Below are 17,057 nucleotides of genomic sequence, written 5' to 3' on the forward strand. Positions count from 1 at the left end.
GTTTGTCCTAATGGTTCCGCATCTTTAGGCCTTCACAGCAATATATATATATAAAACTTTAAATAACTGTAAATAAACTGCTTAAAGAATATCCACCAAACTTAGTCAAAAGCAAATTACGCAAACTAACAGTTCAAATGTCAGCTTACTGTTATGACTACTTGATGGAGTTTTATCAAACTCAGTAAGCAGCTACGTTTTAACATCATTTTTAGCTTATCTGATTTTTGTTTGAAAAAAAAAGATGAGTTATTGTCATCACCTGATCGACGTCTGCGTTGCTTAGTTAAGTTATATGTTTAGGTCAGCTTTTCTCCTAAACTATCATAGCTATTGCTTTGAAACTTTCATCACTTGTTCACTATCAGTAGTTGACCATGTACAGCAAGAAACATAACTCCCTCTTGCTTTTTGCAAGAATTATGGCCCCTTTTGGACTTAGAAAATATCAGATTTCTTGGTTAAGTTTTATGTTTAGGTAAACCTTTCTCCTAAACTATCAAAGCTATTGCCTTGAAAATTGCAACAGTTGTTTACCATCATAAGCTGACCCTTTACAGCAAGAAACATAGCTCCATCCTGCTTTTTGACCCTTTACAGTAAGACACATAGCTCCATCCTGCTTTTTGTAAGAAGTATGACCCTTTTTGGACTTTGAAAACCATGGGTAGGACAATATTTCTATTTTATAATATACAAGAAAATCAGATGAGCGTCAGCACCCGCATGGCGGTGCTCTTGTTATCTGTCAAATCGGGTTAAAAGACTTTCAATAATGTTGGTGCATCTAAATTAAAATGTGTATTAAATAACAATACTGCAGTTTATCAGATATACTCAAAAAGGACACTGGGCATCTATCGTTAACTAAAGGCCTTGTTTTGGCATGTACATAGGGACACCAACATAAATGTCAAATTCTTTCTAGCATGAAGACCTAAACCTGCATGCCACTGTTAAAAATTGCAGCACAGACAACATGCATAATTACCTTAACATTAAATAAAATTTGATAGATATGTGATGTGTTTTGTTATAAGGCATAAAAAAAGTGTTTGTTTCCAGTATCCCAACCTACACAAATCTTTTGGCCCGACCCTAAATGTTTTTTGGCCTTGGAGAATAATTTTTTCAAATTTTCGAAAAAAAGATGCAAAACTGCTCTTTTTAAGCTTTAAACATGGTCAGTGATGTTAAAATTCAACTACTTATGCTCAAAATGCATAACCTTATTTGTATTCATTTTTGACACAAAAATAATATCAGAAAAGTCTCCCTTAATAAAAAAAATTAAAATAAAAAATTCCTACCTACCTACCCTAATTTTTTTAGCATGTTACTGGAAGCAAACAGGTTTTTTAGGCCTTAAGCAAAATGTGTTGCTGCAAATACATCCCTACAACGGGCCCCAGCCTGGTTTATGTCTACTTCAGCTTCGGGCGGCTCAAAAGGCTCGTCTACCATTCTTTCTAAAATATCTCCTCTATCCATCCCAAAGTTATGTAACACAACACAAGCCACAGTAACTTGAGGCGCACTCGTAGTTTCCGTTCTGAGGCCATATGATAGGCAAGGGAACCTTCTTTTCAACACACCAAAAGTCTGTTCAATAAGCACTCTTGTTTTTGTTAATGCTATATTGTATCTGGAAAAGAAACATGCAGAAATTATAACAAAAATTTTCCACAATAATGTTCAAATAAACAACCTTAAATTATTGAATTATTAAATTATGAATTATTTCAGTAAAGCTCATGAGTGGTGTTGAAAATGAAGTAGTGACAGGTGTAGGAATCACAGGATACAAAAAAAGTGTTTCTTTGAAACTGCCACTAATTCATTCTCACATCTGATCAGCTAAAACAGGTCAGCTGACACAAGTACTACATCATAAATGCATCAAGATCTATATACTGTTCTTCCTACAGTTTTGTTCAGTGGAAATATACAGTCAGATCACAAAATAAAATTAGTTAAAATGTTTTGTGAAATAAAAAAGAATTGTACTATATTTTTTTTAAAACATCAACGAAATAGAATGAGATGATATACATGCTCAACTTACCTCTCTTGAGCGGCTGTTTGTGTGTTTAGGTAAGGCGTCATCAGGTATGGTCGACATGGATACCCTGAGTCGCCAAGTAGAAGCCCGTTTATCTCCCCTTAAATGATTGTTTTTGATAAAAAAAATTAAAAAAAATATATTTCAGTTGCAAAAAAATATAGAGGAAAGTGAAAGTTAAATATCATATATGTTTATACTAGGCATTGGTAAATGCACCATGCACGTTCAATTTTTTTCAATCTTTTACAGTTCATTTCAGATAAATAATCATTTAAATCTTTGTCTTACCATTCTCAAATTTCCTGCACAGTTCAGATTCCCTAAAAATACGGCTGTCGTGAACACTTCCAGGCCACTTTGCCACCACGTTAGTAATTCTGAATCTAGCATCACAAACCATCTGAAATTGATAAATGTCACATGAAACAGATAATGGTTTGGACATTCACAGAATAACAGAGAACATTCCATCAGCCTCATGTTGTTAAGAAGATTGTGTGTCTGTACTGTAGAACTGGTATGGGGAAAGGACGTAGAATGTTAGAAAGGGTTAATGGGGGCAAACTTTTATACAAATTAGAAATGAATTCAATGAATGTTTAGAAATATTTGTTGCGGTTTATTATTGTCTCATCAGAGGAAATTATAGAAATGTAAACATATTACAAATGTACATTGGACATGTATCTCCATTTATCTACGTACCTGTACATTAATTGAATGATAACCTTTACGGTTCACAAAGTCAGTTTCATTTTCTTTTGGACCCTTTATCTTAATTTGTGTACCATCAATGATGCCAATAACCTTTGGAAACCCTGAAAATGGTGAGAGAAATAATATGTTAACATGTTCATTTTTCACCCACATTTTTGTATTTGCTATTGTAATCCCATTTTACTATCAGTTAAAATAATGTAACATTTCAGTTTGAAGTTTTATGACATAATCACAATTGAACTACATGTATATCTCTAACTGATGCCTGCCTTTATATGTTGATCAAAGTAATGGCAGAGATCTTATTAACTCAACTGAGCAATGCTCATTTGAGTAATTGTGACTGCTCAATGTCAGGCGTCTTTCTGTTGTCTGTCTATCAACTTTTACCTTGCTTTTTCAAGAGAGGCTGTATTTTTCATTTAATGTATATTAAAGTTAGTCTGAATGATTGCCTTGATGAAATCTATGTCGGGTATGAAAATGGTTCCTCTGGGGCATAAAACTAGGTCAAATAAAAAAAAACATGGTTTATCCAAATAGGACTGCATACTGTAAAATCATTAAATTTCGTGGGCATGAAATTTCGTGGTTTTGGTCAAAATGGCAATTTCATGGGGATATGAATTCGTGGATTTCAATTTTTGAACATAAAATGAATGGGAATTTTATTTGTTCGTTGGGATTAAATTTCATGGATTGAATCAACCACGAAATCCACGAAAATTAGTCCCCCATGAATATTAATGATTTCACAGTATTTCACTGAATCTTAATGAAATCTCATCATAATGTTTCTCTTAATGAAATCAGTGTCAAGTTCAAGCAGAAGTTATGTAGGATACAAAACAAGGTCACCCAGTTAAATGAAAGGAAACCTTTGCATGCCATAGGGATTGCATTTTGCTCAGAATATTTATAACATTTAGTAAGAATAGTTGCTATGATATAATCTATGTCAAGTTCGAATATTGGTAACAAGGTCATTATATCAAAGCAGAGAAAACCCTTTTGTATACAGTAGGGACTGAATTTTACAGGGGAACTTAATGAAATTTCATCACAATGATTGGATGAAATTTATTTCAGATTTGATTATGGTTCATGGCTGGTCAAAAAAAGATCACCTAGTCATATCAAAGAGCAACCTTGTGTATGCCCTAGGGGCTCCAGTTGTCGGAGCATCTTCATGAAATGAACTTGAATGTTTGTCTTTATGTAAGCTTGGGTGAGTTCATACATGGGTCATTTTGGTTGGTAATACAGGTCACATGGTCAAATCAAAGAAATACATTGGTATAGCATTTTAAGCAGGATATTCATTAAATATGATCAAGCTGTTCTCAAGTAAATGACCTTAAACCATTTGATTCTCTTGTTTTTAGCTCTGCTATTGAAGTATGTAGAGTTGCCCTACTCATTTCATCATCGGTGTCCTTCACATCCACAAATTGGTTAAAGTTTTCTTGCATTTTATCTTCATCTCTTTGATTTCTTTATGTACTTCTTTCATACTAAGAATTGTTATTCCTAATAAAAAACACATCATATGGCACAAGGACAGTCACTCTCACACCAACATTTCGTGAATTGTCCCCCACCATTTTACTTTGATGCACTTTCACTTTATCTCAAATAATCCTAAATGAGTTTGATTAAAACTTAAAGTAAATGTTCAGCATAATAACTCGCATCAACTGACACAATGCATATGACTCTTGCGCTGTTCTTTCATGAATTGTCCCCCTTTTACTTAGAGTAACAGGTTGAAGTTATGAAGCACTTCCACTCATTCTAAGTCATTACTAAATGGATATGATGCAAACTTGACACAGTTGTTCCAAATTATCAACTACATTTTATGACACAAGGTACATAACTCTGGAACAAATTTTGCATGAATTATACCCTTTTTATTTGGAATTTAGCGTGAATTCTGATGCATTTTCACCAATGTTAATTATTACTAATTGGATTTGATTCAAACTTTGAAGTAGTTATTCCACATTATATGACACTAGGAACATAACTCTTGCACCAATATTCTATAAATTATGCCCCCTTTTGCTTAGAATTATACATATAAAGTGTTCTGACACGCTTTATATTGCTTATTACTTACTGTTTTAAACATAGACTCTCGCTTTTGTCCATTGTATTCATCCACCTTTGGAATCATCTAATGTTCCAGAGATACCTATAGTTTCCTAAGATGGGCCCATTTTCACTGTCGAACATCTAAATAGTCGAGCGCTCTGACTCCTTTGATAGCTCTTGTTAACTCATTTGAGCAAAAAATGCTGAGAGTACCACCACAGAAGTTTACAAACAACATCCAGTTTATCAGATTTTTAGCTCACCCAAGCCAAAGGCTCATGGTGAGCTTTTGTGACCGCTCAGTGTCCGTCATGTGTCGTGTGTCCGTCAACATTTTCTAAAAAAATATTCTTGAAAACCACTGGGAAGAATTACACCAAACATCACAGGAATGATCCTTGGTTGCCCCCTTTCAAATTTGTTCAAAGAATTGAATTCCGTGCAGAACTTTGGTTGCCATGGCAACCGCATGGAAAAGCTTTAAAAATCTTCTTGTCCAAAACCTCAAGGCATAGAGCCTGGATATGACATCATCTAATGGTCCTCTGTGAAAATTGTTCAAATAAGTACCCTGGGTTGAAAAGAGGCCCTGCCATGGGGGTCCTAAGTTTTATATAGACATGTATAGGAAAAATCTTTAAAAATCTTCTCGTCTGAAACTGCAAGGCCTAGGCTTTGATATTTGGTAAGTGGCATTACCCAGTGGTTCTCTACTGAAATTGTTCAAATTATGCTCCTGGGGTGAAAAGAGGCCCTGTCCTGGGGGTCCCAAGTTTTACATAGACTTATATAGGAAACATTTTTAAAAATCTTCTTGTTTGAAAGTTCAAGGCCTAGGCCTTTGATATTTGGTATGTAACACTATGTAGTGGACCTCTAACAAGATTGTTCAAATTATGCCCCTGGGGGGAAAAAAGGCCCAGCCCTGGGTGTCACTTGTTATATGAGTTATATAGGAATAAATACTTAAAAAATTATCAGATCATATTTTCTAGACTGCTTAATTATAATTACTGATGACCCAAGTGATTAGAGTTCACTTGACTATGACCTTGACCTACTGACCTACTTTCTTGTTTTTTAAGATACAGCCTTAAAATTTGGATAACGTGTACAGTTTTGCACACTGACCTTTAAACTGACTTTCAGTGACAATGAATATGACCTACTGACCTACTTTCTAATATTTTAGCTTAAGTTTGCCATTTTAAACATGTGGCTCATATAACTCAGGTGAGCGATTCAGGGTCATCATGACGCTCTTGTTAAATAAATTCACATAATTATGTAGTGGGTGGGCGGATAGCTCAGTGGTTTGCACACTGGCCTTCCAATCCTGAGGTCTGGGTTCGATCCCCGACAGCTACTCGGGAATTTTCAGAAACGCTTTTCAGTGTTTCCCACCCAACTAAAGGTGTACTGGCCAGGAACCCAGGCAATCCTTGCGTGTATCAGTGCTATACACTGGGCACGTTAAACAACCAGGCTGTCTATTCGAAATGAGCTAGGCTAAGTTAGCCGGACAAGCCTGTATCTGATTTCTGATATCTCTGTCATGGGGGTTTTGTCTCACTCTGTCCCTCTGGTCAGATCGCTCTGTGTCTGTACTAGTAGAGGATGAATTATGCGCCCTGTGTGGCTGCATTTGAACTATGTAAAGCGCCTTTGAACGTGAAATTGATCATGAAAAGGGCGCTATATAAATCTGGTATAATAATAATAATAATAGTCTTGTATCATTGTAACAAGATTGATCTAGCTATTACTGGTTCCTTAGAAAATATGTCTATCACGAGGAGTAGGTACTTACATTATTGTGTAAAACGTTTTGCTTGATTTCAAAATAATTTCATTCACATTACACCCTTGTGTGACCTTCTACAAAATATACAATAATTGTTCATAGTATTCCAGTTAGTGCATGTATCCTCCTATCTGTTAGTTTTCATTTAACAACATCTTTGAAACCACTGAATGTATTTAGATGATACTTTACACAACTGAACTCTTCGTGGCCGTCTTTCAAAGATCAAGCCCAAGCGATAAACGGTTGTGCAAAATTGAAACCGGTTTCTACTAGTAATTGATTCAGGTCCTTTTAACCGAGTAAGCGTCTCAGTCCGACATGTAAATGACATGTACATGTGATATAGGCTAATAAAAAGAAACAATGAATTTCCTCTTATGTGATCTATAATGCTTATTGTTTGATATTAATATAATTCTATAACTAACTTATATAACACACTAAGTCTTGATATTTAGCAAGTGATGGAAGGTTTGGCTTTCCCTTTATTTTTCAAATTAATGCCCTTTAAGTCAGAAATGGATAAGTTCCTGTGTGTGACATGTTATAATGACAGGTTTATATGTATTAGAAACTTTGGAAATATTAGCTGAATACATAGCAGATTCAGTTTTGACATTTGGTGTGTGATACAAGGGTTTGAATGTTATTAAGGTCAAAAAGGTCACACCCAATTATATAATAATAGCTAATACATAAAAAAGAAACATTGAATTTCCTCCAATCTGAATCCATAATAGTTATGGTTATGATATTTTTATAAACCTGAATACATAACAGCTGAAGTTTTGACATTTGGTGTGTGATACAAGGGTTTGAATGTTTAAACTATTATGTAAGGGTTAAAAAGGCCATGCCCATTTAGATGATATGTATCTATATAATATAAGCTAATATATAAAAAATAACATTGAATTCCCTCTCATCTGAATCCATATTAGCTATGGTTTGATATTTTATATAAACCTAATATTGAATTTGTACAATTAAGCTTTAAGAACACTCCTAAAGACTTTCAGAGAAATCTCTACCCTACCCATTCACCTTCAAAAATAACCTTCAACAAATGATATACTGACTTAAATACCTCTTACCTGTCTCTAGTTAGTTATGTGAAATGTATTTTATGATCAATTACAATGATCACCATTGTAACACAGAGAATTGACATCATACAACAGCGAATATTTATCCAGTGCAGATCCAGACAAATACATTTTAAAGTGGCATAAAACAGAATTAACTTAGCATTCACTCTTGTAATGCTATGCATTTCTTCTTGGCATTTTACATAAAAGAGAAGAATACTACCTTGTATTACATCTTAAAGGTAAGTGTTTAGAATAAGGAAAGAGTGGAGATGATGAATATAGATATATATTAACAGTCTTGTGCCTCGTCCATGGTACCCACACTTACTTCCATGTGTGTAACAGCATACAATATCTCTGAGTAGTACACCAGCATTTGATACAACTGTAGCCAGCTCGAGAAAATTCGGTGTTAATTTACATGCACATTCAAGGGATTTATATCATGTATACTGTATAAATGAAAGCAATATTTATTGTTATGTTGAGGTTGTGCAACAATGTTCAGGTATAATACGGGTAGGGTTGGCTGGTTACACCCTCATGACCACATCTATCCTATATAGTTTATGCAAGAAAAAAACGCCACAAAATCAAAAATAATGAATTCAGGGATTTATTTACATCTTCTTGAGAAAAACATCCTGGAGGATTGCACAAAAACTTTTTTATTTGGTTCTTTATATCCAGGATTATATGGGACTCGTACAATTTCTTGAAAAAGGGCCTATCACAGTAATATTTAAGATTTGATGTGGCATTATTTTTCCATACATAAGTTAATATAAATCGGTAAAATTACTTTCTCATGATAGATCTATGTGTGTAACTTTCAAATAAATACAATTTTATCAACAATTTGAAAGTTACGTATTGATCGATTTAAGACTTTCGGGTATTTACTATACCTTTGGGTCAATAAGTGGTAACTGTTTACATTGGAACCAATCATATCGCTTCGTCCGATACTTACTTGCTATGTTGTAAAATTCTTTGTGGATTGCTCTTGCAGCGTCGTTCCTCGGGAATTTGATGTATCTGTCTCTTAGTGAACAAATTGCTGCTGTGGTTCTCCGAACAGCCCGAGACACCGAAGACTTGGAGACACCGTGAATGTCTCCAATAACAAGATAATGGGCTCCACTGGCAAAAAACTGGAGCGTAACCAGGAGAGATATCATGGGCGGAAGGGGAGACGAACGAAAAGTCGGGCTCTCCAACGCGTTGAAAATCATTCCCAATAGAAAAACAATAGATTCCGGATGGAATCTGTAGCGTTGCCTAATCTCGGAGCGTGATAAAACCTCAAGAGGGTTTATACGATCGGGTATAACCCTTTCTACTCGCTGTCTACGGCGCAATCTCTCGAGGCGTCTTACAAAGTCGGCCATATTTGAGTAGATAACAACAATTTGAGGAAGCCATAGAGCTGTCTCAAATTAACAGACTCAACTCAAGGTTTGAGTACTTACATGAGTCGATAAAATGTTCGTGAAACGCATCTCAAATAATTACTCAGCTTAAGTCAAAAGATGAGTACACTATTGAGTTTAAGTCATTACAACAGACTTAAGTTTTTTTGTGAAACCGGGGCCAGATGTTCAACCTGTCCTCTTTACACGACTTATTCACAGTTGAATTAATTTTGTGTTACTATTATCATATGAGTATTAAAACAAATGACGATGAAGATGATAATAACATGATGATAATAATCAAAAACAAACAACAAATTGTGATAATATAACTATACAAGCTTATTTCAATAAGTTTGTACACATGTTAGCGCAAATATTTATTTATGTAAAACACATCACATAATGTTATACTTGACAAGCAAGCGAGGATAATAGTATACACCTATTGAATGGTTTGCCGGTCTACAGTCAAAATTATTACCCGAAGTCCGAAGAATATAAGGAGCCGTGTAATTATTGTCGTTATTTGCGATAATAACTATAGAAATCATCTAAACAAGTCATTTATTAATACGTGTGATCCAAAATCACGCTGAGGTTTTAATAATTACTTGTTCCCGATAAGCAGTATGATGTGATATCATCAAAAACTAACAAAAATTTCCTTCCCCCGCCGGACTGTACAGAAGTGTATAAATAAACAGAACAAATCTCAGCTGAATGGACACATGTGCTAAGAAACGTAGACATTTGCGCTCCAGGTGCACCCATCGTTTTCATTCAATTCGGTGTATAACGGGTAGAAATTCCTTTAAATCATACTTACAAGACAGGAAATTTACACAAACGGTCATATTTCTCCATCTGTTCTGCGTAAAATTCACCGCTCAAACAACGTTGGAACCACTTGATCTGATAAAGCTATGGTCAATGTGGACATGCCGGACTAGAAACGAAAGACGCTGAACTAATTACGTTCTTTTACAGATCTCAGCTCTATACTTGGTTGATGATGATTGATGATGACGACCTCTTTGACCACAAAAACATTCAATGAGTAAAAAAGGCAGCTGTTAAAGGAATTAAACTTTTCTGCGACTTTAACCTTTAGCCTGATAAATTTGTAAAATGGACTGGCATGCATGTGCTAGACGGTCGTTTATAGTAGTTAAATCGGCTATCATGGTGGTAAAACAAAAACAAAAATCGCCGCGTGCGACTGACAATTCGGAGAAAACGGCTCAAATTTTACTGTTTGATAATATAGGTATTTATATTTTGTTATTAAGTTATGAAATAAGGCACTGCCTCAATTGGGAATCGATCCGACTTCAACTCATCCCATAACATTTAAAAAGAACTGTCTAATGACAGCACGGACGGACACATTTTTAATTCGATAGAAAATATCTCATTCGGTATATCGCATGTCGATTCCGATTTTCGTCGCTGCATGTAGGACCGATTCCTTATCAAGTTTAAGGTGGATTTTGTAATAAAAACAACACTGTCCATTTTGTATTGTATTACAGGTAATTTCCGCCTCTTGGATAGACGCACCCTCCGGAGAGGTATATTTGTGCTCCCCCCCCCCCCTTCCCCGACACACCCCATGAATGGTGGGGGAATATAGATTTGGTCTTGTCCGTCCGTCCGTCCGAAGTTCGTGACGCGCCTAGCTCAAAAAGTATTTGATATAAATTGATGAAACCTTGAATGAGTCTTTATCATGATATGACTTGCGCATCTCTTATTTTTCGTCTGGCTCCGCCCCTATTTTCAGAGTTATGGCCCTTGAAATAGTCAAAAATGCACATTTTTACTTTGTGACACGCCTAGCTAAAAAAGTGTTTGATATAGATTCATGAAACCTTGCATGAGTCTTAATCATGATATGAACTTGCGCACCTATTATTTTTCATTTGGGTCCGCCCCCTATTTTCAGAGTTATGGCCCCTGAAATAGTCAAAAATGCACATTTTCACCTTGTGACGCACCTAGCTCAAAAAGGTATATTTGGTGCCCCCCCCCCCCCCACCCCGACACACCCCATGAATGGTGGGGGAACATAGATTTGGTCTTGTCCGTCCGTCCGTCCGAAGTTCGTGACGCGCCTAGCTCAAAAGTATTTGATATAAATTGATGACACCTTGCATGAGTCTTAATCATGAGATGAACTTGCGCACCTCTTATCTTTCATCTGGGTCCGCCTCCTGTTTCCAGAGTTATGGCCCCTGAAATAGCAAAACGTGCACATTTTCACCTTGTGATGCGCCTAACTCAGAAAGTATTACATTTAAATTGATTAAACCTTGCATGAATCTTTATCATGATTTGAACTTGCGCACCTCCTAGTTTTTGTCTGCCTCCGCTCCCTATTTTCAGAGTTATGGCCCCTGTAATAGTCAAAAATGCACATTTTCATCTTGTGACGCACCTAGCTCAGAAGCATTTAATATAAATGGTGAAAACTTGCCTGAGTCTTTATCATGATATAAACTTACACATCTCTTATTTTTTGGCTGGCTCCACCCCCTATTTTTAAAGTTATAGCCCCTAAAATAGTAAAATATGCACATTTTCACCTAATTATGTGCCTAGCTAATAACGTATTTGATGTAAATTCATGAAACCTTGCTCGAGTCTTTATCATGATGTGACCTTGCACACTTGGCATTCTTCTTGAGAATCTTAGAGCTTATTACAGAGTTATGGCCCTTGAAATAGCCAAAATTATAGTGGATTTTTTTTTGTTTTTGATGCTCATAGCTCAAAAAGTATATGGCCTAGAATAATGAATCCTTTTCATAAAATGTTTGTTGAGGCTATACCCCATTAAGACTGCAAACATTTGAATTATTGTCCCTGTTTTGTGACAAATGTACCAGTGGGAGGCACACCCTGTGTCCTACAGACACATTCTAGTTATTTATATGAACTGTGCTCACTAGGTGCTTTTATTTACAAGTGCACACTACGTGTATACATACCATATATCCATATCAGTACTGATGTGCAAGACGTTGCGGTTCGGACAAGTCATGTGGACGCTTATTAGGCACAAGGAAACTGCGTATTCTTCCAAAAAATCCAAAGTTAGACGCTCTGTACACGTGTCGGAAGTACACATTTTTTAATTCGATAGTATATATATCTCATTCGGTATATCGCATGTTACCGTAGAGGGATCGATCCCCTTTTAATAAATAATCATTATCATCAACGAAACATTCGGTTTCATCACAATACTAACACATTGTCTCACAACTGGAATTACTAATTCTATTTCCATCTGAAACATTTGAATTTTTTTCTTGTACTAGTGTGTTTTATTGATGTTTAAACGTATAGCTTTATATTCTTGTTTCAGAACGAGGAAATCGCTATCACAAATCGGTTGTATGTCTCGGACAAAAATGATCAGGGAGATATTGTAAGTGTACTTTATTGTTATGTAGTTCTTTTTCCATATTCTCGGGATTAAGTGCAAAAGTTATTACAATTACAGAGGATATTCCGTATGTTTTTGATGTACCACGTCACTACTAACCAAATTATCCATTTTAAATCAAGTTCTGTGAATCAAGTCCATACTTAGGCATTATGACCATAAGTCCTGCATGTTTAGGTATTAAGCGTCGATAGAAAAGAGAAAGACCGAACTCCGTACCAAGACGACTCTGACGTAAATGTTGTACATGAGGAAGAAGATCCTTGGAAAATCACAAATGTTTATGTAAAGGGTGTTCCTTGGTCAGGTAGGTCACTTATTTTATAATATTATCTTGATAATAGATAAACCGCTTGAATTTAAAACAAAATTAAGATATATATGCTAATACTGACAAATCAAAAACTATATGACACTGGTCCTGAATTGTTTTTTTTTCGTTTACACTGGTCGCGAATTGATTTTTTTTCGTTAAGAGTTGATTAGCATTTTCTTGTCTTACAGGATTTTAATGTTTTGCAACGGTAAAAAGACTATACCTACTAAACTATACTTAAAAGAAAATGTGTGAAAAAGGTGTAAATCACGGATATATAGAATGATTGTTATTTTGAACACATCTTTCGCTAACATCATTTGTCAATTTTCTACGTTGTTCCATTGCGGCTTTATTTTCTAATTTTGTATAATTTGTTATTTCCTAACTCTCAAAGGAGTCAAATTTCAAAGTGACGGCCAGCGCTTGCTTTCGATGAACGCGAAGCGTGAAGGTGGGAAGTGTGGTCATAGTGTGGCGGAGCGCGACACTATGACGGTCAACAAAGCGATTTTCAGTTGATTTTTAAATTTTTGCTCCTTTCATCATAGTGCTCACATTCCAGTATAATGTTATAGATCACATGGTTAGGTCAAAGAAAGTGCAAACAGTTAATATTCACTTATAATAATAGAAATCGCCGAGCAATCAGAAAACGGTGCCAGTCAAGCAAAGAAATAGGTCAGTATACAGTTTAAAAAAAAAACTTTTACGAATTTGCTTTCAAATGCTTATCACTTTTCCTTTTTTAGATTTATCAACATGCGGAAAATTCAAACGCCTACTGTGGGATTATTTTGGAAAGTTGGTTGTACTCGTAGGCTTACTATACCTCTTTATATGCTCCTTGGACTTTCTAAGCAATGCGTTCAAACTTATTGGTGGTGAGTATTATATGACAATACATTTTACGCACCTCTGTATTGATTAAACTTGAAACAAATCTTCTGGAATAAAAACGTTGGATGTCCTGATATTTTATGTACTGTTAAAATGAAAGTTTGTTTTGTTTGAAATATAATTAGAAATTGACAACCTTCCTTCGATTAAAATGACAAGGTTTAAGTAGTATCTACAGGTGCAAGTATACTGTATACATGTAGGTATAAAGTGGTTACAATCTGACTAAAGTACTTGATCTTCTAAACGAAGATCTGAGAATGACCCATTTACATTCGTCTTCTGTATATTTTGGATTTCCGATATTGCTATTTTTATTTTCGCAAATCTATTTTTATTTGAACCAATCAGACGACTTGTTTCAACAAGCATTTGGCTGAACCATCAAAATAGCGGTGAGAAAAATGTGCAGCCAGTCCGTGGCTCGAACCAGGTACCCATCGCTTACAGGGCGAGTGCCCTACCGACTGAGCTAACCGGCTGTCTGACACCTTACGTGACCAAGTCCGTACCATGATATATGATTTCTCTCAAAACACGAGGACGTAGTCGCGATGTGGTCGTCGTAAGAATTGTAAATATGAAAAACCCAGGCTAAATATATGTTTTTTTTTAAACTTCTACTTTCACATACAAAATGTTGTAAGTAAGGCTCTGATTGGCTAACGGAAGGGTAGTCAGAACGAGGCTATCAATAGCACGTCTTAGATGTACTTTACTCAGATTGAAAGTGGTTAATGCAAAGGACTGAAGAGCTGAGGTTTGATTTAATAAGATCGTCCATGAACATTGCATAGTTCTAATAATATAAAACACCCTTTGAAAATGGTCTTGCCTTAAAGAACTGTTTTAATGCAATATATCTGTTCCGTTCTCATAAGCAAACTTTTTTGCCTCCAATGTAAATAATAAGGTACAGAAAGGGAACCAATTCTGAGATAATTTGGTAGAGTAAGAAGAATTTAGGCTCTTGTGCTCTACATTTTACCTAATTGCAATATATGTGCAGCCAATAATATTTAAACTTCCTTTCTTGGAGCAAAAGTTATTTCTTTATTGTGAAAGAAAGTAAGGTAAGTACAAAAATGCTAAATCGGGCATTATTATGAAATTATGAAAGTTTTGCTTCCTAAATTATTCCAATCTATGATTGTATCATCCTTCCTATTTAATTGTTTTACATGTTGAAAACAAAAGAGATAATTGATATATTGTCGTAAATGGAGTTATCGTTAAAAGTGCTGAACGTAATATATAATTTTGTTATCATCACCTGTTATTGAATCAGTAACAAACTAAACTGATTAAAAAAAGCTCAACACTCTATTTCATTGCCATCAGTTAATTTTACTAACATTAAATTGTAAATTGGACTTACGGACGGACGGACGGCTGGACGGACGGACAGACGGAGGAACGTGATTCAGTCCCCCGAAAAGAGAGGCATATTTTCTTTAGCTGTAACATTATAACATTTAAGGACACCCTCAGCGATATTATAAAATACTACACCAATGTGCAATAAGACACTTATATGTAAATATTTAGGTAAAGCTGCCGGATCAGCATTTGCAGAAAGTCAAGTTCTTTCAAACCCGGTGGCTGGCCTCATGATTGGAGTCCTAGCAACTGTCTTGCTTCAGTCGTCATCAACCACAACGTCCATTGTAGTCAGCATGGTTGCTGCAAAAAGTAAAGAGTTTTATATTTTCATAGTATATGAATGAGTCTTTCTAAACATCCGTTTGGTCTCCTTCCAACTTCACATTTCGTCATAGTAAAACGCTCTTTAAATAGAACGACATTTAGCTCTGTAAAATATTGTATTCTCCGGTGTTTAATTAATGGATATTTATGTTAAGCTTAAAATAAAACCATAGTTGTTAACAACATGTCGGCCATGTTTCATAAATAGCTAAAAACATAAGCCAGTTGATCTGATACGACTATTCATAACACTGCAAGAATTTCATAAATCTGACATCTATGGGAAACAAGAGGGCCCTGAAGGCCCTGTATCGGTCATCTGAAGATAGTAGGTCAGTAGATCACGTTCATGGTCACTGAAGTCAGTTTTAAGATCGGTGTGCAAACTTTTCATGTAATCCAAATTTCAAGGCTGTATTTTTTAAATAAAGGTAGCTCAGTAGGTCACATTCCACATGACCCAGATTCGAACTTGACCTAAAGATCATCAAGGTTAACATTCTGACCAAGTTTCATGGAGATACAGTCATAAATGTGACCTCTGGAGTGTTAACAAGCTTTCCTTTGTGATTTGTTTTATACATAATTTATTTTAGGTCGATTGTGAATGAAGGTTTACAACTTATATTAATCACTCTTGACACCTCATTCCTGATAGAATCCATCGCTATGAGGGTATGAGAGAAGAGACCAGTTTCCCTTTTAATGCTGAGCGCCAAGCAATGGAGCTACTGGTACCATTTTTTACGTCTTTGGTATGACGCGGCCGGGGATCGAACCCACGACCAACCGCACTCGAAGCGGACGCTCTACCACGAGGCTATCGAGGCGGTTAATTTGTGATTTGACCTGGTGACCTAGTATTTTATCCCACCTACACCAGATTTGAACTTGACCTAAAGATCATCAAGATTAACATTCTGACCAAGTTTCATTACGGTCATAAATGTGGCCTCTAGAATGTTAAAAACCTTTACCTTTGATTTGACCTGGTGACCTACTTTCTGACTCCATGTTAACTAGATTGTCCTTTGATTTGACCTTGTGACCTAGTTTTTGACCCCACCTGGCCCAGATTTCAACTTGACCTAAAGATTATCAAGGTTAACATTCTGACCAAGATTCATTAAGATATAGTCATAAATGTGGCCTCTAGAATGTTAAAAACCTTTTCCTTTGATTTGACCTGGTGACCTACTTTCTGACTCCACTTAACCTAGATTCAAACTTGACCTAAAGATCATCAAGATTAACATTCTGACCAAGTGTCAGGAAGAAACAGTCATAAATGTGGCCTCTAGCGTGTTAACAAGCTTTACATTTGATTTGACCTGGGGACCTAGTTTTTGACTCCACCTAACTCAGATTTTAACTTGACCTAAAGATCATCAAGATTATCATTCTGACCAAGTTTCATTAAGATGTATCATGAATGTGGCCTCTAGAGTGTTTACTAGCTTTTCCTTTGATTTGACATGGTGACCT

The 17,057-nt window shown here is 35.7% G+C and overlaps 2 protein-coding genes across 2 annotated transcripts in view; one reads left to right on the forward strand and one right to left on the reverse strand.

Annotated features, from left to right (window-relative positions):
* Window positions 1-122: 122 nt before the first annotated feature.
* Window positions 123-9,379, reverse strand: LOC123536148 (putative nuclease HARBI1). Its single transcript, XM_045319081.2, has 5 exons — window positions 8,754-9,379; window positions 2,771-2,883; window positions 2,354-2,465; window positions 2,066-2,162; window positions 123-1,645 (listed from the first exon to the last, which is right to left on the reverse strand). The coding sequence occupies exons 1-5, from the start codon at window positions 9,169-9,171 to the stop codon at window positions 1,366-1,368; spliced, it is 1,020 nt and encodes a 339-aa protein (XP_045175016.2). The 5' UTR covers window positions 9,172-9,379; the 3' UTR covers window positions 123-1,365.
* A 947-nt stretch (window positions 9,380-10,326) lies between these two features.
* LOC123527163 (sodium-dependent phosphate transport protein 2B-like) overlaps window positions 10,327-17,057 on the forward strand; it is a 28,297-nt gene continuing 21,566 nt past the window's right edge. Inside the window, exons 1-5 of the mRNA XM_053528173.1 lie at window positions 10,327-10,386; window positions 12,569-12,631; window positions 12,827-12,956; window positions 13,718-13,849; window positions 15,414-15,557. Coding sequence (XP_053384148.1) covers window positions 10,327-10,386; window positions 12,569-12,631; window positions 12,827-12,956; window positions 13,718-13,849; window positions 15,414-15,557 — 529 coding nt within the window. The remainder of the gene's footprint in view (window positions 10,387-12,568; window positions 12,632-12,826; window positions 12,957-13,717; window positions 13,850-15,413; window positions 15,558-17,057) is intronic.

The sequence above is a fragment of the Mercenaria mercenaria genome, chromosome 1 (assembly GCF_021730395.1).
Source record: "Mercenaria mercenaria strain notata chromosome 1, MADL_Memer_1, whole genome shotgun sequence".
NCBI lineage: Eukaryota > Metazoa > Mollusca > Bivalvia > Venerida > Veneridae > Mercenaria > Mercenaria mercenaria.

Coding starts and splice junctions, on each gene's coding strand:
- LOC123536148 (XM_045319081.2), bottom strand. CDS start 9,171: ATGGCCGACTTTGTAAGACGCCTCGAGAGATTGCGCCGTAGACAGCGA. Junction 2,884..8,753: donor AGAATTTTACAACATAGCAA/GTAAGTATCGGA, acceptor CACCATTTTCAG/GGTTTCCAAAGGTTATTGGC. Junction 2,163..2,353: donor GTGCAGGAAATTTGAGAATG/GTAAGACAAAGA, acceptor CAATCATTTAAG/GGGAGATAAACGGGCTTCTA.